Source organism: Grammomys surdaster, unplaced genomic scaffold (assembly GCF_004785775.1).
Source record: "Grammomys surdaster isolate TR1022 unplaced genomic scaffold, NIH_TR_1.0 199, whole genome shotgun sequence".
Lineage (NCBI taxonomy): Eukaryota > Metazoa > Chordata > Mammalia > Rodentia > Muridae > Grammomys > Grammomys surdaster.
Window position 1 is genome coordinate 2,184,055 of NW_021604644.1, and position 24,004 is coordinate 2,208,058.

Here is a 24,004-nt window from a genome sequence, read left to right on the forward strand (position 1 = left end):
TTAAGGTTTTTGCAAATATTACATTTTCAGTAATTCCCTTGTTGGCTCAGTTATAAAACAATACCCCACCTTCTGCCGGATTTTGCCTGGATTCATGTTCAGTTTACTGTGTCAACAGCACTCACTATCATTCAGCAGCCAAGTTTATTTCCACAGCGTATCTTTACAGCCTGTACAGGTGGGTCAATTCCTTGAAGGCAGAGATGCTATCTTGTAAACATTTCCGGCACGTGGAGCTGTGCCTGACACTAACAGGCATCCAATACATATTTGTTATTGACTCCGGAAAGAGAGATGAACTTGATGTCAAAAGGCCTGAGTCCTAGCCACAGCAGCGCGTGCAGATCTGTGCAGACTATAGCAACATACAACCTTCCCGGCCACTCTTCTTATATTGATTGGAATAATCATCTAAACCTCCAGGGTAGCTACCAGGACTGCCCTGCGGACCAGTCAGTGGGTCCTACCTTTTGTGTATATATCGGAGGGCTTGACACCAGAACAGTTGCTGTTCCTACACCGAGTTTCTGACTCAGTGGATCTAGGGTGTGGCCAGAAAAATCCGTAACAAGTAAGTTACTATAGTAGTGGTGACCCACGTCAAAGACAAGAGACAGAGGGGCTGGTAGTCTGGCACAGATGAAGAAGAACCTAGCACTGCAGGGCTGCTCCGGCAAACGACAGGGCTGACCCATCCGTCCCAATTCAGCCTGCGACTGTTTAGGAAACGCTAGTGAAGTGCGGGGCGGCATGGGGTCGGTGGAGCCCCGGGATGAGTTCTAAGCTAGGCCCAGCGGTTGGATTCGCTCCGAACAGAAAGACTGAAGAGTGACCGCACAGTCACAGGCCCACCCTCCAAGCCGGGAGGCGGGTCTTGCGCGCGCGTACCCAGCAGGCGCGGCCCCGGAGGCGCGCGCGCACCCAGGGGGCGGACCTGCGGACGGCGGGCGCGCGCGCGGACCCGGGGTGGGAGCGGACGGCGGCGCGGGGCGGACGGCGGGCGATGGGCGAGGGCGCGCTGGCCCCGGGCCTGCAGCTGCTGCTCCGTGCCTGCGAGCAGGGTGACACCGACACAGCACGGCGCCTGCTGGAGCCAGGCGCGGAGCCCGTCGCGGGGCCGGAGGCGGGAGCGGAGCCGGCAGGGCCCGAGGCGGCCCGGGCAGCGGAGGCCGGGGCGCCGGTGCCGGTGGACTGCTCGGATGAAGCGGGCAACTCGGCGCTGCAACTGGCTGCGGCCGGTGGCCACGAGCCACTCGTGAGGTTCCTGCTGCGCCGCGGAGCCTCGGTCAACAGCCGCAACCACTACGGCTGGAGCGCGCTCATGCAGGCGGCCAGGTGAGCGGGGACCGGGAAGGAGAGAGTCCGAGACTCGTGAGAGTGCGAATGGCAGACTTGGAGCCTTGCTTTTTTTTTTTTTTTTTTTTTTTTTTGGTCAGTTGTATGATGGAAATAAAAGGGCGGTTTCAGAAACACAGATTAGGGATGTTAGAAACTTTGGCTTTTGAACAGTGTGGAGGCTGCTGAGTGCATCTTCCAGAAGTTCATTCATTCCGTTTTGCATCAAGGGTCTCTCTCCTAAGAACCTGTCTACTCACCCTGGCTTTGGGGGTTGGGGGGAGGTAGATAACCGGGATCCAGTTAGGTCCCCACTTTGGAGATAAGAATGAGATAAGTAGTACTCTTAATCTGGAGGGTCTGACGATAGTATCTGACCCAGTTGGAGGAATAGAGGCGATTTTTAGTAGAAATGAGCTGGAAAGACCTGAGGATTTGTAAGAGTTATCCAAAACGGGGGAGGGGGGGGAATGTGGAGGCAGGGGTAGGGTGGAGGGGAGGAGAGAGAATAGGGCAACTGGGAGGATGCTGGGACCCAGAAAAGGCTGGAAGTAATAGGAGACAAGCCCACTATTGGAGAGAAGAAAGTAGGTGCCAGATTGGGGCTGAAAAGAAGCCCGAAATCTAAGGATGATCAAGAGTGTGGACGGCACAGGCCACAGTGATTGGAACAAACTTTTGTTTTGGATAAGTTACATTCAGTACATGTGAGAATGGGCAGAGAGAATGCCAGAATCAGGAAGGCTGGTTAAGATGACAGCAGCCCAAGGAAGAGACAATTAGTGGCCTGGATCAACCAGAAGCTGATCCTGGAGGTTGTCTGACCCTGCAAAGGGGTCTGGAGAGGCAGCAACATCCATCTCTGACCCTGCGAAGGGGTCTGGAGAGGCAGCAACATCCATCTCTCCCTGACTGGGGCTTATAAATGTTCTGAGCTGCAGAATACAAGAAAAGAGACAATGTTTCTTTTTAGACTTGTTTTTATTTTATGTGTATGAGTGTTTGGTGCCTGTGTGTATGTGCACCACATGGGTGTCTGGTACCTGAGGCAAGCCAGAAGAGGGCGATGGATATCCTGGAACTGGAGGTACATACAGTTATAATCTGCCACACAGATGGTAGAAACCAAACCTATGAGCAGCAGGTACTCTTAACTGCCAAGCCATCTCTCTAGCCTCAGAGGGACAGTCCTGAGAGTGAGCTTGGCTTTCAGTCACATAGCAGGTGGCACCAGTGGAGAATGCCAGAGCATCAGAGGTGACCTTACAATCTTTTTTCTAGGTCCCTCCTTTCCCCTTAGTGGCAGTGTCCACTCTTCCTCCAGGTGAGCTTCCCTGTCTAGCACTCCTCGCCACCAATGGCTTGTGATATCCCTGGAATGCACACACTTTCTCTCTCTCTCTCCCCCACTTCTTTCTCCATCCCCTCACCCCTGTCCACAGACACCTCTGTAGCCGTCTCCCACTGTACTCCTCTCTTCCAGGTATGCCTTTGCCCCCACCACTTGGAAGAGCTTCCAGGTCTTTCTGGAACAAGTGCTTGGCTGTGCCCATCCGCAGCAGCTGCCCTAAACAGGATGACACTGCTGTTCACACTCCTCAGCCACTGGTTCTAGTCTCTCAGGCTCAGACCTGGATTTCATCTGGTCCTTCTCTGTATCACTTTGTACTTTTTAAAAAAGCTAAATCTGAACCAAGGTTATCTTCCGCACCTTACAGGTGAGACTCTGAGATTCAGGTGACAGAATGTATGTTGGCAGGGAGTCTCCACAGAACCCTTAGTCTGAGTTAGAGCCTCTGCGGCTCTCAGCAAAGCCCCTTCACCCTCAAGCTTAGCGTCTTCCACCATGGTGTGGCCATGGCCTCTGGCCTCGTCCTACCGGGAAAGCCCTCTCCACTGTGTACCCAACCCTGGCTATACCTAAGACTCCCTGGGATGTCTTTTCAGATGGGGTTCCTGGGGTTACCTTTCTGAAGGTTGTGACAGGGAAGCGGAGGAGAGAGGTGGAGGACAGGAAGGGGCATAAGAAAGAGGCTCAGAATGACTGTACATTTGAGAGGCCCAGGTATACATCTCCTCTCTGAGATCTGCCCACCATAGAGGCCTTGCAAGCCCTGGGAACTTGCTGAAAGCTTTGCTTGTAAGGGATTACAGCATTGGTTTGTTGCACTACCACCAACCCCTGTCACCTGCTGTTTGCTGTTAACTAACTTCTGCAGGATTGCCCACATCAGCTGATTAACTATTTCCTCCTCTTCCTCCTCTTCCTCCTCTTCCTCCTCTTCCTCCTCCCCCACCCCCTTTTCATCATCATCATTATTATTACCATTATTTCTGATTATTACTGCCTTCATGTGGATCAGGCTGGCTCTGAACGCAGGAACCTCCTCTACTTCCCCGGTGCTGGGATTTGGGTGTGCATCAATGTACTCCTCAACTCCTGTTTGTCGATGGGCAGTATGCTTAACCTAATCATGATGATTAATTAACAATTTAACACAGTCAGAGGACTCTCTGGTATAAAAGTTGGTGAGAGGACCTTGAAATCAGCCGAAGGGATGGGGGGGGTGTTGTGAGGGAGGGAGGAGCTGCTTCTGGATATGGCAAAGACAGCAGCAGGTATCTCTGCAGGAGTGGTTTTTAAGGAGAAAAAATGGAAATCTGTGCTAGGGTGAGTTAGTTGGTAAGTCCTGATTGGACAGTTAGCCAGTGTAGCCAAATAATGAGTTTTAACTATTGCTCGACCTTGGAGTTTTAATGTGGTATCTTGGTCAGCACAGGGAAGTAGCCAAATGAGGGAACGGAACTTGGTGGCTAGCTTTTGGAATGTGAGTGATCTATTAGCAAGGGAGAGGGAAGGAAGGAGGGCAGGCCCCGCTGGCAGCCTGTGTGCGGTGCCTGGGCCTGTTAGTCCTTCACCTGGTTATGGGGTCTGTGAGGGCAAGCACTCCAGCTTTGACACTTTGTAACTGAGATGCTTTGGGCTGTCTTTTCGTGCCTCAGTTTACCACAAGTGCTGTTTTCTAATTACGATTTTATCAGCGTAGGTGTTTTACTTGGACCAATGTCTGTGTGCCATATGCATGCCTGGTGCCCTCAGAAGCAAGAGGAGGGCACGAGAGTCCTTGGAAGTAGAGATACAGGCAGTTATCAGCAGCCAGATGGGTGCTGGGAATTGAACCCGAGTCCTCTGGACTGTCCTCAGCCAGTGCTTTTAACCGTGGAGCCATCTCTCTGGCCCCAGCAGATGCTATTTTGAGAGCATTAGTATGACACACACCTTACTGTTCTATGAGACCAAGGTAGAAGGTACCTCTGTGAGGAGAGGATTAGACTTCACACTTGCCTGTTCTCCAGGGCCTGGGTAGGCACTTTAAGTCAACTCAGAGGAGACTCCACTGCACTGGAGTTGAGATGCTCTAGGCTGTGTGCTGTCTGGTCCATGTGACAACTCAGGGTCGGGGACCAATGTAGGGAGACTTCCTAGAGGGTCTGTTTGTCGATCGCTTGGTCTCTTGGTCCCTCAAGTCAGGATGACCTGTGCATGGCCACTCTCTATCCTTGTGTTCCTCTCAGAATCCTCGGATAGTGCTCCAGTCATTGTGCCTGCCTAAGTGGACTTGTGTTTGTCATCTTGTTGTGTGTTCTAACATCCGTCGATGAGGTAAGCCATAGAGGCCCTGTGCCAGGATTGGAGACAATGGCTTCCTATGGTTTTAGTAGAACCATAGTAACTGTTTGCAAAAATAATAGATTATTCTTTTCTTCCCCCTCCCCAGGAGTGGGGATTGCACTTAGGGCCTGTACCTGGCAGACAGGCATGTTATCACAGAGTTACCACCTCAGCCCTCTCTTAAAGCAAAGTCCCACTGAATTGCCCAGGCTGTTCTTGAACCTACCATGTAGCTCAAGCAGGTCTAATTGCCCTACATCAGCCCAGCCTGCATCATTGGGTCCGGCTGACAGTGACCTTTCTCGAGCACCTGTTTTGTGTCCAGCACAGTGCTTATTGCTTTAAATGGATTCACTCCTTCAGTCTACCCCAAACCTCAGGAAGTATGTATCATTGTTGTCCCCCCTTTAGAGACAAGGAATTGAGGTACAGAGAAGTTACGTAACCTGTCCACAGCCACAAGGCTAATTGGGTGACAGAGTAAGAGTCACAGACTGATGGATGGTCCGAGAGCTGTGAATCCAGCAACTGACAACTCCAGGGCGCTGGTAGTGATTCTGAGCAGGGGACAGCATGGCATGGTTGTCTAGACGCACCTTGACCCACTTACCTTCCACCCACTTCCGTCTTTATCCCACTCATGCCAGGTGCTCTGAGTGGCAGGATCGTGTGCCAGCTTTTAAAGCGCAGGTGTTAATTGCTGAAATTAATTGGCAGTCTCAGCACCTGCTCAGAAGCCCCCAGCAGCCCTATTTCCAGTAATTACTTATTAGAAAATGAACACCCAAAAAATTATCTCGGGCACCGTTGGATCATTTTACATTTTTTCAGCCTAATTGAATGCTCTCTAGGGCTACCTGAGAGTTCAGAAAACATTGCAAAATTCAGTATTTCTGCTCAAATTCAGCCCCCTCTGCTTCCTCTGTGGAAACCAGGCAGGCTGGAGGAGCTGCGATTTGAACTTCTTGGGGCTGGTTTGGGTCTTGTCACTTTCAAATGGAGATTAATTGCTTTCTGCTGCCTCCTTATCTGTGACGTGGGAGGCACTGAGTACATCTCCGGGATTTCAGATGAGATAAGAATCTGAAAGTACCTTGTAATCTGCAGCTAGAGATTATACTAGAGTTTATTTTGTGCTCCCCAAACCGGTGGGAGCTTTTAACTCTACTGCAGCGGAGGCCAGAGCAGCCCCTGGTTGCTTTCTGTCTCTCAGATCTCCCCTCCCTGTCAGTGCAGTGCATTCCTTTACTAGTTCGTGAGACAGAATATATTGAAAGCTAACTTGAGCCATCTCCTGTGTCAGTGGCCAGGAAGTCCCCTAACCCTGTCCTTAGCCACCATCAGGTAGGCAGGAAACAGTTTTTGAAAGAGGGCTGAGGTTTAGATAGAGAAAAGCTGCAGACGTGGGGGTCCTTGGAAGGGAGCCCAGGAGACTGCTCAGAGTTGGTGAGATGGGTGTGGGCTCTGAGCAGCACACTTGGCTTGGCAGAACCGAATGGCAGAAGAGTCACACTCATGATGGAGTACACGGAAGGAGGGTAGGAAGATGGGGGAAGGGGCTGCGAAATATCAACAATGAAGGCAGCACTCCTGACCCTGGGCAGTAGGGAGAGACCTTCAGGTTTAGGTGTGTGTGGGCTGCCTGGAGGATGGGCAGCAAGGAAGAGGACAGGGCCTTGAGTTTGTAATTTCTGTACGGGAGTGTATTTCCTCACTCACCTCTCTGCTCTGGAGAAGAGGCCTCCTGGGCTGGGGGGCCAGGTCACCAGGTTCTCATTTGCACACTGCAGGAGGCAGCCTGGTGTGTCAAGGTTCACAGCCCAGAAGGTATTTTATATTCAGCTGGAGCCTCAGACCAGAGTTCAGCCCTGGCCCTGTTTCCTTCAAGGGGAGAAAGCTGAAGCACAGAATCCACTTCCAGAAAGGAGCGGGGAGCAGCAACTCAGCCTCCAAGCCTGACCTGTAGTTAGAAGACTGTGGTCTCCTCACACCCCCTTCTCTTGGTTTGTCTTTGCTTCCTCTTAGGAGGAACCTTCTCTAGCTTGGACACTCTCCTCTCAGAGACCTTACAACACCTCAAAACATAAGTCTGCTCACTGAGAAGCAGCATCTGTCCTCCTCCTGGAGTCAGGGAGTTGGCAGGAACCTGTCTGTCTTCTTTTGGTGCTGAAGCTAGCTGGAGCTTTGAGAAGGACAGGAATAAGCCAGGTTCATAGTCACCTGCAGTGGACATTCCTGCCAGCAGGTGGCAGTAGGACTCCGTGGAGGTGCCAGAGTCCTTTTGCCCCAGGGCAGCTGCCACACTGGGATGTGCTGGCGATGGTGGGAGCTGAGAAGGGTAGAAATGAATCACCACAAGGGCCTTGCCCATGAGGGAATCAGAGAACCAGCAGAGACAGCAGGGCATAACTCAGAGTACAGAGAACTCAGATGTGGAGGGCAGACTGGTATAGGCAGATGGATTCAGACCTCAGTGTGTGTGTGTGTGTGTGTGTGTGTGTATTTAGATTTCTGTCTTCTGTTTTTTTGTGTATGCTATTTTGCCTGCATGTCTGTGCATGTGTATACCTGGTATCCCCTGAGTTCAGAAGACAACTTCAAATACCCTAGAGCTAGAATTGTGGATGGTTGTAAGCTACCGTGTAGGTACTGGGAATCACACCTAGGTCCTCTGCAAGAGCAGCAAGTGTTCCTGACTGCTGAGCCATCCCTCCAGACCCCTTGGTTTCTTGACATAATCTCTCATGGGCTTGGAGCACAGAAAGCAGGCACGCAGGTTACGTTGACCAGCTTGTTTTAATACCCCTGCTGCTGGGGTTATATATATGCACTACCTTGTCCATTTATTTTTAGTGTGTGTACACACATTTTCATGTTTGCATGTATATAGGTACATGTGTCAACACACATGTGGGGACTTGAGGCCTGTGTAAGGAGTTTTCCTTGATTGCTCTGCACAGGATTCACTGAGGCCTGGTCTCCAGAACCCAGAGCTTGCTGACATAGTCTGGCTAGTCAGCTTGTTTCGGGGATGCCCTGCCTCTGCTGTCCTGTGCATCTTTATATAGGTTCTAGAGATCCGAGTCCTGATTCTTATGATTGCAAGGCAAGCATCTTACTGACTGAGCTATCCCGAGCCTTGCGATTGGGTTTCGTTTCTTTCAATTTTGGGCATCAGGGGTCTAACATGTAGGCAGGCTAGCTTCAAACTCATAGAAATCCTCCTGCCTCTTAAGTGCTGGGATTAAGGGTGTGCATCTGCGTGTCCAGCCAAGGCTGGATGTTTTATCCCAGATGACCCTTAGCCAGGCAGGTGACTGTAGCAAGCTGTGGAATGGGAAAGGCATGGCGATGATCATAGCTGATACTGAGTGCCTGATTCCTTTGTATATATGCTCAGTAAGCCTCGATCAGCCCTTCGGTGGGTATGATTATAGTCCCATTTTACAGATCACTAAATGAAGGCACAAGGAAACAGTTCCTTGCTCAACATCATATGAAGGAGAGACCAGGTTCCAACCTGGTCATGGCTTCTGTCATCAGATGAGGATGTTTGCTCAGGGCCAGCCTGGTATTTAACAGCAAGCTGAGGTCATTCCCTCTGAAAAGCCCCTGTGCCTGCAGTAGTTGACAGTAGTGAGTGATATTAGAGCTGTCGGTTTGTCAGTGTTTTCTGTTTAGTGTCACCAACCCCTATTTTTCTGGCAGATGTGGACATGCGAGTGTGGCAAACCTCCTTTTGGATCACGGAGCTGATGTCAATGCTCAGAATCGTCTGGGCGCCAGTGTGCTCACGGTGGCTTCTCGGGGTGGCCACCTGGGTGTGGTGAAGCTGCTGCTAGAGTCGGGTGCCATCGTGGACCATCACAACCCTTCTGGAGAGTCACCAGCAACTGGAGGCAGCAGAGACGAACTGCTGGGCATCACAGCCCTGATGGCCGCCGTCCAACATGGTCACGAGGCTGTGGTACGCCTGCTGATGGAGTGGGGTGCGGACCCCAACCACACAGCCCGGACGGTGGGCTGGAGCCCTCTGATGCTGGCAGCCCTCCTTGGGAAGCTCAGTGTGGTGCAGCAACTGGTTGAGAAGGGAGCCAACCCCGACCACCTTGGCGTGCTGGAGAAGACGGCCTTTGAGGTTGCCCTTGACCGGAAGTACAGGGATCTGGCTGACTACCTGGACCCACTGACCACTGTCAGGCCGAAAACAGGTCAGGCCCATTCCCTTGCTACTGCCCAGCCACTGCTACTCCCTCCCCCAGCCCTCCCATCACCCACCACTCCCACCCGCCACCACTTCCCCCAAAACTCACTCCACCACCACCACCCTGGTTCCTGCTGTGGCCTCACAGAGGATTGTTTAGGTTTGCACAAGCCAAGGTTTGCCAAACCAAAAAAGTGTGCAGAAGGAGTCTTGACATGCAGGCCATGAGCCTTGAGCTACACAGTACCCATGAGTGAATGTTACACACAGGCCTTACACATTTCCCAACATAACCAGATACTCTGGGGGTAGAGCCTGTGAACTTGTACGGTAAGGCCTTTCCTCCCTTAGCTGACTCTGATGTAGGTGGTCCTAGGATCCCTCTAGAACAGAGGCTAGCAAAGCTTTCTCTGTAAAAGGCCAGATAATGAATATTTAGTCTTCCTGGACTATGTAGGTGCTGATGCAATGATTATTGACCCTTGTTATAGAGTGGAAGCAGGCATATTTAGAATGCAAGTGAGTGGGTATGACCCTGTGATGAGTGCAGAGACAAACTTGGGACATGTTGGTCCTAAGCTTAGGTTTGTACCCTTGTTCTGGAAGGTGCTGGGATCAGTCTCTGAGGACAGCGCACAGTGAATGTGCAGTGGCTCTCTTCCGAGTCTGGGTTTTTCTGGCAGTCTTGTGTTCATTCGCTGCTGTTTTTAGGGTCGTTCTTAGTGAAGCAGTTACATAGCACATTGCGATTTGGAACCTCTGCTCAACAGTGTCACACACAGCCTGGGCACCCAGCAAAGTGGGAGACAACTGCTGACTCCGCCAGACCTGGCTTGAGCTTCACTTTGCCCATTCAGGCTGTGTGACCGCTGGCATGGCGCTGGCTTCCTGGGAATGCTGGTATCCGGTTTCATGAAGTATAGATGCATTTCTCTTGCCAGGCCCTGTGACAGTTGTACTTTGAAGTGTCTGTCTCAGTGCCAGGTGCGTAGCTCCCAACAGTGGAAGTTCAGTTTACTAGTGTTTGTGGGATGCCTGCTAGCTTCCAGGAGCCCTTCAGGCGTGTGCCAGTCAGCAGTTGAGATGCAGGTGCCCACCCTGGAGGACAGTGGCCTCGGTAGGGGAAGGCAGGTTATAAGTAGGAAATAAATGACTGTGTGGGAGAGGTCAGTGCTGTGAGTGAGAACAGTGGATAAGAACGAGATGAAGAAAGCCATAGTGGCCGTGTTGGGCATCGTAAAATGGCAGAGATGGTCGCCTGGGGAACATAACAGTGAGTGGACCTCAGAAGTCCAGCAAGTGCTCTAATCGCCGAGAGGATCACCACAGGTGTGAAGGCTGCATGATTTATCATCATAACAAAGATTTTTAAGTCATCAGCAGTACACACAGACAGACACACACACAGACACACACACAGACACACACAGACACGCAGACAGACACAGACAGACAGACAGACAGACAGACAGACTCACCGTTCTTCCTTGAAAATGAAGGAAATCCACCCATACAAGACCTTGGCCTCTCTGTTCTTTCTTGTCCCAATCAAAGCTGCCTAGTGACTGTGACATTCTTCTGTCTCGTGCTGTGCAGAGGTTGGGGCAGGTTTGTTCTCCTTAGGACGTGGTGGAGTCCCTGGACAACACCACTAAAGCCCGGAGTGAAGAAAGGCCCACCTGTCAGAACAGCTACCCCAGCCTCAAGAGCCAGGCTGGACTGTCAGTGACTCATTGTACCAGGTAGCTGCTTAGCATCCGCCAATAAGATTAGTGACATTCTTGTTCCTCAAAAAGGCCTGGGCCCAGCAAACTGAGCTTGTAAGCAATTAAAGGAACTTGTATTTTTACAAATTTTATTTTATATATATGGGTATGTTGCATGCATGAATATCTGTATACTGCATGTGTGCCTGGTGCCCAGGAGGCCAGAAGAGGGTACCAGATCCCCTGCAATGAGTCACCATGTGGGTACTGATGTACCTCTGGGTCCTCTGGGAGAGTAGCCAATGCTCTTAACTGCTGAACCATCTTTCCATCCCCCAGAGGTGCTTTTTGGGTGACTACAATATAGCACCATGTATTGATATATCACAGGCAAAATTAGCCCTGCTGTTCTGTGGCCCTGGCTGTACTTGATACTGAAAGTCACGGAGTCACTCCATTCTGCAGCTTGGCTGGGGTGGCTGCTGGGCCAGTTAGCACAGTGGTACCCTGATAGGCTTCATGTTTCTGAAGCACCTCCTTCCTATACCACCTGACAACTCGGTGGCACAGGTGTTGCCGTTAATGGGACAGCCTGTCTAGAAAGGCGAGTTCTGGCTCACATGGCTCACTGCTCCTCCCAGGCAGCCCAGAGCCATGGGTGTCCCTCATGGAGTTGAGGCCGGTGCAGGAGTCCTTCCTGTGCTGCTCAGCCTGCTCGCTGGCTTTAGGGAATGCCTGTTGTGAACAACTGCTGGGCCAGGCACAGCCTGAGCATCTGGAGGGTGGGGCTTGTGGACATGGAGTTGCAGCACCAGGTCAAGGGTCAGAGCTCATGTGAACTGTCTGATGGACTGTTGGCTAGCCAATTGTCTATAGACAGGCAGGGCCCCCCACTCAAGTCTTAGTGCCTGGGAAGAAAGAAAGGGTGCTGTTGGCATTTCTGGGGAGCCATAGTTGTTAGTTCCAGGGCTCAGCGGTTCAGTGTCACAGGGTTCTCTGACCTTGTACTTAGCTAACTGTAGTTAGATTTTGGAAGTTAAACAAAAAATCAGTTTCTTTTTCAAATTCTTATAGAATGAACTTTTTCCGAGACCATGCTTTCTAGTTAACCTAGGTAAATACACCCCACAATTTGCAGTGTTTTCAAAAGCCTGGAGTGACAGCTTCCCAGGAGGGCTGTCACATGTCCCCTGCTGTAAGCTTCTGGCCCATGACTTTTAAAGACTTGCCCTTTAGAAAACTAGCCTGTGCTCTGACCGCCTGTGGCTTTAGAGTTCTATTAAACTTCTCCTCCATTTATTCTGGAAATCTCTGTTTACCCAGATGAGGAGAAGAGGCGACCAGATATCTTCCACGCCCTGAAGATGGGTAAGTGCTTCAGAGAGCTTTTCTGGATATTGAAGAGCCCAAGTCCCACCCTCCAGCCCAGTTCCCACCCTTATTCACAGGCACAAGGAATCTGATAAAGAAATGTAGTTTTGTTGTTTGCTTTTAATTAAAAATATAGTTTTTAACTTTTGTGACATTATAATGCACTCTCAGCAGAGAAGGGTGGGCCCTGGAGGCCTGTAATTTACTAGAGTGTTCTACCCACAGGCTCTAGCACACACTCCCCCAGGTCCCCCAGCTAGATGTACCTGGCTCTTTGTATGAGCCTCAGGTTTGCTATGACAGAAAGGCTCTTTAGCCCAGAGTTTCTGTGTTTGTGTGTGTGTGTGTGTGTGTGTGCGTGTGTGTGTGTGTGTGTGTGTGTGTAAGAGAAGAAGAGGCACTCCCATGGCAGCCATCATGCAGAGGTCAGAGGTCGTCCTCACCGTCACTCACCTTCTTTTCTTACGTTCCACCCTGAGAGGGTTCTCCATATTGTTCTGCTTCATACATCAGGCCCGCTGGCTTGTCAGCTGCTGGTACTCTGTCTCCTAGGAACACTCCTGTCTCCTGGGAGCACTGAGATTGCAGACACTTAGGCTACATGCCGTGTCTGTCTTTTATGTGGGGTCTGGAGATTCAAACTCGAGTCCTCAAGCTTGCATGAGTAGCACTTTTACCCACTGATCCATCTCCCAAGCTCTAGGGTTTTCTCTTGATGCAGATACCACCTTCGGGCAGCCCTCCTGGATTCCTGCTCACCATCTAGACCTGTATCTTTCCTCTTCAGGCGTGTGGCCCTTCCTCCCTCTCCCTGCGCTCTGAGACACAGATAGCACTTGTGTTTGCTCATATGCTGGTCTCCCTCTGTCATAGATAGAGGGATCTGAGTAGGGGTCTTTCTGACCCATCTTAGTGGCCCCCAGGACCACAGCAGAGGCAGAGTGAGCAACTGTTCATCACGAGAGACAACTGAATAAATGATCTTGTGGTGCCAGGGGCTGTGGGTCACATGGACTCCTGCCATTTGTAGGAAACTTCCAGCTGGTCAAGGAGATTGCTGATGAAGACCCCAACCACGTGAACCTGGTCAACGGGGACGGGGCAACTCCGCTGATGCTGGCTGCTGTCACAGGGCAGTTGCCCCTGGTACAGCTGCTGGTGGAGAAGCACGCAGACATGGACAAGCAGGACAGCGCGCATGGCTGGACGGCCCTCATGCAGGCCACCTACCATGGGTCCGTGTCTCCCACTCCCTCCACATGAGGCCAAGCAAGTACTCCAGCTGGGGGATGGATGGGGTTTCTGACCCAAGATGCAACCTGTGGCCAGCCCAGGTCATTGTGTATGTGCCCCAAAGCGGGGTTGGACCTCCAGCTTTGCCTCCTGGATTAAGCACTTTCTTGAAACACTTGCTCTCTGCCCATGCCTTGGATACTTTCACCAGAGGTTAGAAGCTGTGTGTCCTCACGGGGTTGTGAGACTCCAGTCAGCCAGCCTTCAGTCTCTGTCCAGGACACTTGTTACCCTGCAGGTAGCATGCTGCTTGACTGTGTAAACCCACACAGCAGGTGCATCAGAAGCATAAAGATTCATTCCTTGTTTGTTTCCAGCTTAACTGATTGGTTCACTTTACACGGTGGTTCAGAGACCTCCATTAAGCATTCTCTCCGTGATATGAGCAGTGGCCACAAATACCTGAGCTTTCATGACCTTACACTGACAGTCATCTTGACCTTCCCCTTTAAAGTAATGTGACCATCCCAGCCAGGTAGGCTGTCACCCTTCTGCAGGCCCCACTGGAGACATCTTGTAGCCTTTAAATGTTCTGGCTCCCCTTAGGGGTTCTCCTCTTGCCTGGTTCAGCTGGACATATCACACTCCTGCATTGATTATCTTATCTGATGAACCTCAAATCCTTGACCCTGCTAGAAAGTTCTGGAAGGAAGGTCCTGTCCTCAGAGAGGTAAGTATGGTGGCTGAGTGCTTTTGGGGCAGAGGCCCCAGTTTTTATTGTTATTAGGGAGGAGTATTAGGACTGATAGCTCATTTGCCCCTGACCTGCTGAGCGACAGGGCATGACTGGCCATGTCCTGCTTAAACACTGGAAGATCGTGTGCCCTGGTGAACATAGGCTCGTTGTCTAGGAACATAGCCACACTTTCCCTATTGCTTGCTGGATTAGCCAGTTTTATTTCACTCTTAACAAAATGCCCAAGGCAGTTAATTTATAAAGAAAAGGTTTATTTTGGCTCATGGGTCTACAGGTTGTTGTTCAAGATGGAGAGGTCCCGAGACTTCCAACATCTGGTGAAAGTATCCAAGGCATGGGCAGAGAGCAAGTGTCCAAGAAAGTGCTTAATCCAGGAGGCAAAGCCAGTGGTCCAAACCACCCTTGGGCACATACGCAATGACCAGTAGACCTCTATAAGGCTCCACTCTAGTGGTCCACAGCACCTTCCTGTGACCTTTGCATATGAGCTGTAGGGTGATCAATACCCAAATGAGAATAGGGAGTCTAACCGCCTGCCTCTTTGCTCCCCAGAAATAAAGAAATTGTAAAGTATCTGCTAAATCAAGGGGCTGATGTTACTCTTCGAGCCAAAAACGGGTACACAGCCTTTGACCTGGTGATGCTGCTGAATGATCCTGGTGAGTAAGGCCGCAGACTGCTCAGCCTCCATAGCCTTCCTCGCCTGGGCACCAGAGCACTGCCTCCCTTCATTGTATGAAGCCCGATTCATAGAGCAGTCAGTCTCAGGGGTCAAGCGCACACCCCATGCCCTTGGGACTTGCTATGGCAGCCTTCTTCCAGCACTATCGATCCCAGAGTTGTCGGAGAGAGAACAGACAAGAGCATGTGACTTTTCAGGCTGTTAGGACCTAGAGCCATTCTGTGGTCACAGCCAGAGATACTAAGTGACTTTGCAGGAAACACTAAGGGCCTTTGACAGGGAAAGCTGAATGGAGAAGAAGGCCCTGTGCCCTGTGAGGGGCAGAGGTCCTTTAGTCATGTCTGCCCTTCTTCTCTGGATGGTTGTTGGCTCTGCTTTTCCCCTCTGTGCCACTCCTGCTCTGACTGGTCCTAAAAGGGGCTGGGTCTCTCTGGCATGTCGTTCTCTTGTTTATCCTAAAGGTTCAGTCTAGAGATGGAGACGTTCAGAGACCTCCTGAGCCATAGGCTTTGAGCCTGGGCCGGTATCCCAGCCCCCTGTTATGAGAACGGAGGCTTTGTAAAAACTACATTTGCTTTGTGCATGTCACGGTGCACGGGAGGTCAGAAGATGACTTCTAGAAGTTAGTTTTCTGCTTCCGCCTCTTCCTTCTTCTCCTCTTCCTCTTCTTCCTCCTCTTCTTCCTCTTTCTTCTCCTCCTCTTTCTTCTCCTCCCTCTTTTTTTCACAAGACAGAGTCTCACTGTGTTCTCCAGGCTGACTTTAAACTCAGCTTCCTGACTGCTGGGATTGTGGGTATTGGCACACCCACTCTTAGCGCTTTAGAGATTTTTTTATGATTAGAAAAAATGTTAATAGAGTGGTTTGCCTGCATGGACAGCTGTGCACTACATACAGGCAGTACCCATGAAGGCCAGATAGGACATTGGATCCCCTGAAACTAGAGCTACAGGCTGATACAAACTGCGCCTGTGTGGGTGCTGGGAACTGAGCCCAGCAGTTAGCGCTCTTAAATTTACCACAGACACCTGCCTGCTATTGAATGCTTAGAGTTGGGGCTTCCTCTGCCTTTCTTGTTTATTGCTTTATCCTAAAGGGCATTGGAAATATGGACAGGTAGAGGGGTTCAGATGAGTCCAGGTGCTCCCCTGCACAGGGCCCTCTCTGGGGTTTGACCTGTGCGTCCATCAGTACACAAGGGTGCCTTCCCAAGCCTAGGAGCTCTGACTGCTTTCTTCCCAATATTGCCCAACATGCTTTCTAAAACAACCTAGTTGAGTCCACAATAACTAATAACGCATTTAAAACATTTATATTTGCATTTATTTTATGGTGACTTTTCTCCAGTGTCAAAAGTGCCGTTTCCCCTGGGAAGTGTCAGCTTGCCTCCTCTCTAGGGACAGCATGCTCCTTTTTCAGTGAGGCCATCTCAGAGAGGCCAGGGAGTTCATCTGTGGCTTAACCAGACTCCGAGAGCTTCAGCTAAGTGTTGTGGGAGCTTGGCTACCTGGAGATGTTCAGTGAATGGAGAAGCTACATCTAAATCTTACATTCAGCATCACCCTCTGAGTTTTTAAGCATGTGTAGGAAAAATGAGCACTGTTTTGGGGGCACCAATACAGTGCCCAGCCTCACCGTTTGGCCTGGGCATTCCTACCAGCTCCCCCATTATACCACTGGAATGGCACACACTGATTCTTTAAAGATATCCTCGAGGTACCTGGTAGCTTTTCAGATATGCATACCTCTGCTGGCCCTGGCCTTTTCACAAATGTCATTAAAGTGAGCATGAAGACCTGAACCTCTTGATTTGCATGATTTCGTAGGGTTTTCTGGGTCAAGAGAAGAGTCAACCATTTTCACAGGTTGCCCTAGGTGCTTGCAGGAAGAGCTAATGTGATTTAAAACACTCTTAAGCACACACTGAATGCCAGCACCTTGAGCTCCCGAGGACTCCCCTTGAAATCCTCAAGACACATTTATGTGCTGGGGTTAATGCTACCTCCTTGTGAACCATACAGAGGGACTATAATTTATCCGCCATTATCCAGGATGAGACAGACACAGAATAGGAACTGCTGTGATCTGTCGGAGATCCCATGCCTTTTAACACCCTGCCTTCTGGGAGGGAGAGGGCCTCTAAGAACGTCAAGTGGAGAGAAGTGAGGAGGTTGAACTGAGGACTCAGGGGATATGCCGGCCTTACTGTTACAGGACCGAGCTCTAAGGTTGATGAGGGTTGACTTGGACCTCTTCCCGGGGCCAGGAAGATGTGTTCACAGGTCAGACGCTGGTTTTTGTGCCCACAGACACAGAACTTGTTCGACTGCTGGCGTCTGTGTGCATGCAGGTGAATAAGGCCCGAGGTCGGCCCAGCCACCGGCCACCCCTGCCCCACTCGAAGGCCAGGCAACCCTGGAGCGTCCCTGTGCTGCCTGATGACAAGGGAGGCCTGAAGGTTTGAAAGGGCTGGGGGAGGCGGTCGCTTCCTGTAGTCAGGGCTGGATTGGTTTTGGGGTGGGCCTGTCAGCACGACTAGCCAGAAAGCTGGAGAATTCATAGGAAATGAGGCGACCCAAGGAGACTGGGGTGATCGCATTAGCTGCTTTGCAAGAATCTGAGGCCTTGAATTGCTCACCTCAACTTTAGGACAAGGCAGAAATCAAGACAGTGGTGTAGAACCAATTTATAAATGGAGAGGGTTTGTTTGTTTGTTTCTTTTTAATCCTGCAGGATGTAGTCCTGAGCTGGACAGACCACACATGCACTGGGTCTATGGCTCTGTTTTACCTGTGGGATGCTGCTCTCTGACCTGGCACAGCAGCCGCTTCTGGAGAAGCTGAAAACACAGAGATGACTTTAATGCCCTCCATCCTGACTGTGCCACGCAGGGTCCCCGCAGCCCTCTGCTGCATCCTGCGAGTGCCAGAGTCGCTCATAGTGTCTCTCGATTGTGTCGCCCAGCCCTGCTTGTTTAAAGACAAACTCGCTTTATTCCCTAGAGACAGACGCCTGCGCTGCCTTGTGTACCAACTCCCTCTGGGGTCGTTCTGCTCTGGCCTGCCTTTCTCTGTGGCTTGCCCAAACTGGTCTTAACAATGCTGTCTCCTGTGGCCATGACCCCATCTCACCACTTTGTGTGTTGACGGGGGCTGCTGAGGATGCTGGGCTGTAGGCCTGATTCTTCACTCAGCCCTGGGAGAAGACAGTTGGCTTAGGTTCTAGTTCTGTCGATCTCCGGGACATCTTTAGCACAGGTGGAGGGAGGCTGTGCAGGGAGAAGTGTCAGGCTTTTGGAGCTACCCCCTTGTGGCCTCTGCCTGTCCCTGGCTCATGGTAAGGCCCCAAGCAGCCAGCTCCTTGCCCTGTTCCGTGTTTCTCTGCATTACAGCATCAAGGAGATGAGGGGTGGCCTGGAAAGGCTCGGGAAGGATTTGGTGAGCGGCGTGGTCTTTTGGGAAGGGTGCAGTGGCTGCTTGGCAGCGACTGCCTGACACCCAGGAAGGGGGACGCTGTATGGAGCTTGTCCCTGGGTCTGTCCTGTTGCTGCTGCAGATGACTTCTGTCTCTTCCCTTCCACAGTCCTGGTGGAGCCGGATGTCCAACAGGTTCCGAAAGCTCAAACTTATGCAGACACTGCCACGTGGGCTGGCTGCCAACCAACCTTTGCCTTTCTCGGACGAGCCTGAGCTGGCGCTGGACTCCACCATGCGGGCACCCCCCCAGGACAGGACAAGTCACCTTGGGCCACCTGAAGTAGCCCATGCAACCAAAGACAGTGGTGAGAAAAGCTGCATCTGGGGTGGGTTCCAGTGGGGGCACCAAGGCCCAGGTTCCATCTGCTGAATTTCAGCAGGCCATGAGATGATACATAGGACCAGTGGCTAGTCTGGGCGACACTAGAGTAGGCACATGCTACACTGAGTGTAGTAAAGTGGGCAGCTGTAACCAGCACAGGAGCCCCGAGGTCTGGTTCTTCACTTCCTACTAAGGAGCACAGGTCAGGCACGGCCTCTGATGGTTGGTGTCTTCACTATCTGCCATGATTGGCTCATGGTACTGAAAGTGTCTTGAAATACAGTGAGTTCTCACAGTAACATAGTGAGCCTCACACCACCGGGGGCATTGAACTGACTGAACGACCTTGCCATTTTGCTGAAGGATTTCCATACTGGAAGGAAAACAGGTTTGATAAGATCCCTCCAGAAGTCAGGTTCCCATCCTGGATCGACCCCTCTGGAACCACTGTTAGAGACAGACTATTGAGTGGACAGGCTACTCTCTGACCCAGCATGACAGAGGCTGGAAACATACTCTGAGAGGACTTTAAATGCCTTCCATCTGTCAGTATATTGAACACTGATTGTTATTAAATATTTAAGTCCCCAGGGGAGCTGGATTTCCAGGATGTGGAGCCCCAGCACCACTCTGCAGGCTGTGGTCACAGGGAAGGCCATTTCAGGAAGCTTCTATTTGTTTTGCAGGTCCTGGGAACCCAAGAAGAGAGAAGGAAGATGTGTTACTGACAACCATGGTGAGTGGTGTCTAAAAGCATGAACAGCAAGCCCGGCCTGTGGTAGCTTAGCAGAACGGGCTTCTGTGCTAGTTACTGCTGCCTACTCTTCTACAGTCAGCATGACTGCCAGTCCCTGGCTGCTTGATTCTGAGGAGGAAGGGTATGAGTGTTTGCCTCCATGGTAGCCACGGGTAGATGGATGGTCAGAATGGGTACCATCGAGTGAAGCACTGGCTTCTAGAGATCAGAGCAGATGTCAGCCTTAAACTGAAAATGAGGCCTTGTGAACACTCAGGGTCTCATACAACCCAAGATGGCCCCACACTTGCAGTGAAGCCAAGGGTGACTTAATGTCTAATTCTCCTGCTCTGTCTCCCGAGGGCTGGGATGAAGGGATCCATCATGCCCAGTCACACAGTATCTGGGCCTCGTGTGTACAGCATGCTAGGGAAACGCCGCTCTGGTGGAACCACATCCCCAGATCTTAGTGGCCACACCTAAGTCCTGGCCGTGTTGTAGGGACCAGATGGGAGAGATCGATGGGCAGCCAGCAGTAACAGGAAGACTCACCATTCTGGTTAAGTCAGGGAGCTGAGGAAGGGGTGTTTCTAGTCTAGAAGGGCCTCAGTTTCCTGACCTGTAAGCTTAGGGTTAGGGTAAGCTAAGAGTATCAAAAGGCCTCTGAGGTCACAGTGGCACAAATAAGAAGCTTACTCCACAGAGTTGAGAACCTAGATTCTTTTATTCTCAGGTACCATGGCTACCTCCAGTCCAAGAGGACTTGCATAGCTCTGGCCATTACAACCTGTGTTGGACTTTCCACTGCTAAGACAGAACCTTTTGAATATAAGTTAAAAGGAAGGTTTTTGTTTGTTTGTTTTTTGTTTGTTGGTTTGTTTTTTTAGCTTATGGTTCTAGAGTTCCCATCTGTGATTTCTTGGTTGTGTGGCTGGGGCTCTGTGGTGACACTGAATGTCACATGAAGGAAAACCGTTCAGTTTTTGTAGTGAGGAAGAGGGAGAGGATCCCACGTGTCACTTCTGCTCATGGCAGAAGGTTTGCAGTCTAGTCACTTGGGCACAGCGCACTGTGCAGGCTAGCCCGTGAAATCTGTGCAGGTGGTGAGGTCCCTATTAAACACCAGGGTTGTCATTGCTGAGGAGATGTGGAAGGTAGATCCTGGCAGGAAAGCTGCCTCTAACTATGGGGTGATTATCATCACAGTGGTAGTTGTGAAGGGAGATTGTCTCTCTAGAGGCCTTCAGCCTAGTGCTGTCTGACCTTGACTGTGTGACCTCACCTCTCTGGGCTTGGTGTTCTTTGGTACCATTAATCTCCGGTTAGAGCACCTTGGCACCGAGATCCTAATTCTGGCCAGCAGAGGGCAGCATTGTCAAGGACAGGCGAGCCTGAGCAACTTGCTTACCAAGCTTAGGCAGGGTAGGCAGACACAGAGCTGCCAAGCAGAGTGGTCTCTGCCTTCGTCCATACTTAGCCTGGCCATCGGGTGTAATTAGAAGCCCCTAAGATGATGATGATCACACATCCAGAGTGAGTCACGGTGGCATTTTCGGTTTTTATCCTTTGTGGGTTTTTCCTAAGCATTTTTATTATCCAGGATTGTGGTATCATGTTATACTAAGAACAGCAAATACCTCAGCACTTCCTAAGTGCTCAGCTCTGTACACATTCTCACCCAACCTCCCCAGAGCTGTGCAACACCAGTGGTGTGACAATTTTCCCATAGTGTGTTGGGTCTGATTTATTAACAGTTTCCCATGATCTTTTCCACGTCATTAAAACCTTGTTTAGCCACATCATGTTTAATAGCCGTGTGACAGGACATTCCATCACAGAATGACTTCACCCCAGACAGAAACCGTGGGAGTTGGGGTGGGCCGTCTATAGCTCTTGGTAATTTTAAGAGCTCTGCTGAACATCCTCATACTGCTGTCTCCTCAGCTTCCTGATTATTCCTTAGGCAAAGAATGTGAAAGTCATTGGCTTCCAGAGGGTCATAGAAATGCCTACCTGTGGTGGGCTGGCTGCCCTGAGTATCTAGCCCAGCTCCTGTCAGTTAGAGGAAGCTTGTCTGTTCCAGAGAGGATGATGCCCATTTACAGACTGGCAGAGAAACAGCTTAGCTCAGCCTATGAACCCAGCCTAGGAGGCTCGCCTCCAGCCCTGGCACTCTTCTGTCCCACTGCTCATATGCAGCAGAGGGCACCAGTGGGCTCCCTCGGTGGCCCGTGGTGGATGGCTGTGGGCCCATAGCTCTGTTGCCCCCAGGGTGGATGTTTGCAGCCACTGATGCAAAGCTGCCTGCCTGCTCGCCTGCCCATCCCCAGGCAGGGTTAGCCGTGGGATGTCCGTCCCCTTGGAGGACCATCTGGTACCATGTTCAGCCTTTCCTTAATTAAAATAAATGTGGACATCGGAATGTTGCTGCAGACACCCAACGGTCAGCGCGGCATGAATTTTATGCTGACCCCAGTATAGATTCACAGCGTAAAACTAAGTCACAGTTAAAGGGATATCTATGGTGGAGTCATGGCTAGGGTGTGGAGGGTGTGGATGGGTGTGATTGGGCTTGGAGCCCCCAGCCTCTGCCCCTTACGCTTATCCCAGCATGACACATGCTGGTTTTGAGGCTCTGCACCTCCTCCTGTACCCCTGGCTCCAGGCATGCCTACGTCTTGCCCATCCTATGTCTGGAATGTTCTTTGCCCCATCCCCTTTGTACGCTGCTTTAACATCTCTTAGTCTCTGGTTTGCTGTCCCTGTCCATACCCTCCTCTTGCCACAGCGCAGTGGGTTTCTGCCAGGAGAGCCTGAAATGCTTTCTGGGCTCCTCTCGCCAGTGGAGAACTGTTCAGAGGTGCCGCCATCTATGGTGCTGGGGGCCTGGATCCTTCTCCAGTGTGGGAACTTCCTGGGCCCATCTAATCCTGGCTCGTCTTTTTCAGCTGCGAAACGGAGCTCCCTTCCCCCGGCTCCCCAGTGACAAGCTGAAGGCCGTCATCCCACCCTTCCTGCCCCCGTCCAGCTTTGAGCTGTGGAGCTCTGACAGGTCCCGCACATGCCACAATGGGAAGGCAGACCCCACGAAGACTGTGCTGCCCCCAAGAGCCAGCAGGGCCCACCCTGTGGGCTGCGTGGGCACAGACAGTGTAAGTCATCCACTTGCTGGACTGTGACACTACTCACTACTCGAAGAGATCCGGGTGTGTGGCCTCAGACACTAGGACCAAGGTCACAGCATCTGCCTTATTCTTTAAAGTGAACAATGCCCCTTAGTCTAAGTAAATCCCATCAAAGAAATGGGGATGTGGAGGTTAAAGTGTTGCGGGGACCTCTCTGGAGCCCTGGCTTCTCTCTGGGGAACAACACGGTGTGAGGATTCGCTCTGCCTCTGCCACCTCTCCTTCAGTTGGTGAGGCAAGTAAGACCCAGCCAGGGGAGTGACCTGGGAAGTGACTTACGATCACTGGTGGGGATGGGTCAGAAATGGGGTTCTTAGGCTCTTGTCAACTATATAATGTTGCTCAGGGCTGTGAACAGGAACACACACTAGGAGGCCACTTTGTGCACCCTGGTGCTTTTGTGGGAAGAGACACCTGTTCCTTTGACCTCAGTAAAATCTCTCACCTAGAGCCATTGGCGGTTTCTGAGCTGTCTAGCTTGGTCCATGTCAGCAGGCCAGGTCTTCGGGTGTATAGACTGTCTGCAGTGTGGTTGCAGTAAGTGGGTAAGTTGTTGACAAGGATTTAGGACAGGTCTTGCTGCTTTGGTAGCTGAATGATGGCAGACACCTGGACTTTCCCTGTGTCTGTGTGGCAGGACTGGGAACTCTTCAGGTCCTAGTGGAGACAGGGATCCTGGTATGTTGGCTATGTGGAGTGAGGTAGGACTGTCAGATAGGCAGAGCATCCCTCGATTTCTTCCTGTGGCTACCTTTTCTGGAAAATGTCACTAACCCCAAGGGCCGGGATGTCAGCACTTATGATTCATTCCCTCAGCAAGTATTCTGGGACCTCTTTCTCCATGGAGCATAAAGCGGCGGGCATAGAGCCTACAGGAGGTGTCTGAGTACCTGGAAGATGAATTCCTGCTCTGGGAGCTGGGAGGGCCGCCAAGAAGGCCTCCAGGGTCACCCAGGGAGGGAGAGCATAGGTGTGAGGCCTCATCGCTCTGCTCACCTCAGGCTGGATGTTTTCTTACAGTGGTCTGTATGCTGAAATATGTGTGGGTAGGGCTGTGCCCCGCTGAGGCTCATGGGAGAGGCAGGAGAATCTCTCCCAAGGACACAACACTTCTGTGGACTCTTCTTGGCGTACCCTGGCTTGTGACTGCGTCTTTCCAGTCCCTGCCTCTGTGGTCACTCAGCCTCTCTTGTCAGAATTGCCTGTGTCCCAAGGAGGCCTGAGATTATACTCAGAGAGCACCTAGGTGACCCAGGCAAGTTCTTGTTCTGTTCTTCTCTTCCTTCCTTCCTTCCTTCCTTCCTTCCTTCCTTCCTTCCTTCCTT

General features: G+C 51.3%; 1 protein-coding gene across 3 annotated transcripts in view; it reads left to right on the forward strand.

The window, feature by feature from the left end:
- The first annotated feature begins 983 nt into the window (after window positions 1-983).
- Anks6 (ankyrin repeat and sterile alpha motif domain containing 6) overlaps window positions 984-24,004 on the forward strand; it is a 40,070-nt gene continuing 17,049 nt past the window's right edge. For 2 of the 3 annotated variants that reach the window (XR_003711785.1, XM_028770251.1), the window contains exons 1-9: window positions 984-1,335; window positions 8,717-9,219; window positions 12,242-12,286; window positions 13,320-13,524; window positions 14,832-14,938; window positions 17,270-17,418; window positions 18,543-18,741; window positions 19,445-19,494; window positions 22,443-22,646. Coding sequence is in view for 2 of the 3 variants with exons in the window: in XM_028770251.1 (XP_028626084.1) it covers window positions 1,004-1,335; window positions 8,717-9,219; window positions 12,242-12,286; window positions 13,320-13,524; window positions 14,832-14,938; window positions 17,270-17,418; window positions 18,543-18,741; window positions 19,445-19,494; window positions 22,443-22,646 (1,794 nt within the window). In the remaining variant the exon portion in view is untranslated. The remainder of the gene's footprint in view (window positions 1,336-8,716; window positions 9,220-12,241; window positions 12,287-13,319; window positions 13,525-14,831; window positions 14,939-17,269; window positions 17,419-18,542; window positions 18,742-19,444; window positions 19,495-22,442; window positions 22,647-24,004) is intronic. The other variant, XM_028770252.1, reaches the window with a different exon arrangement.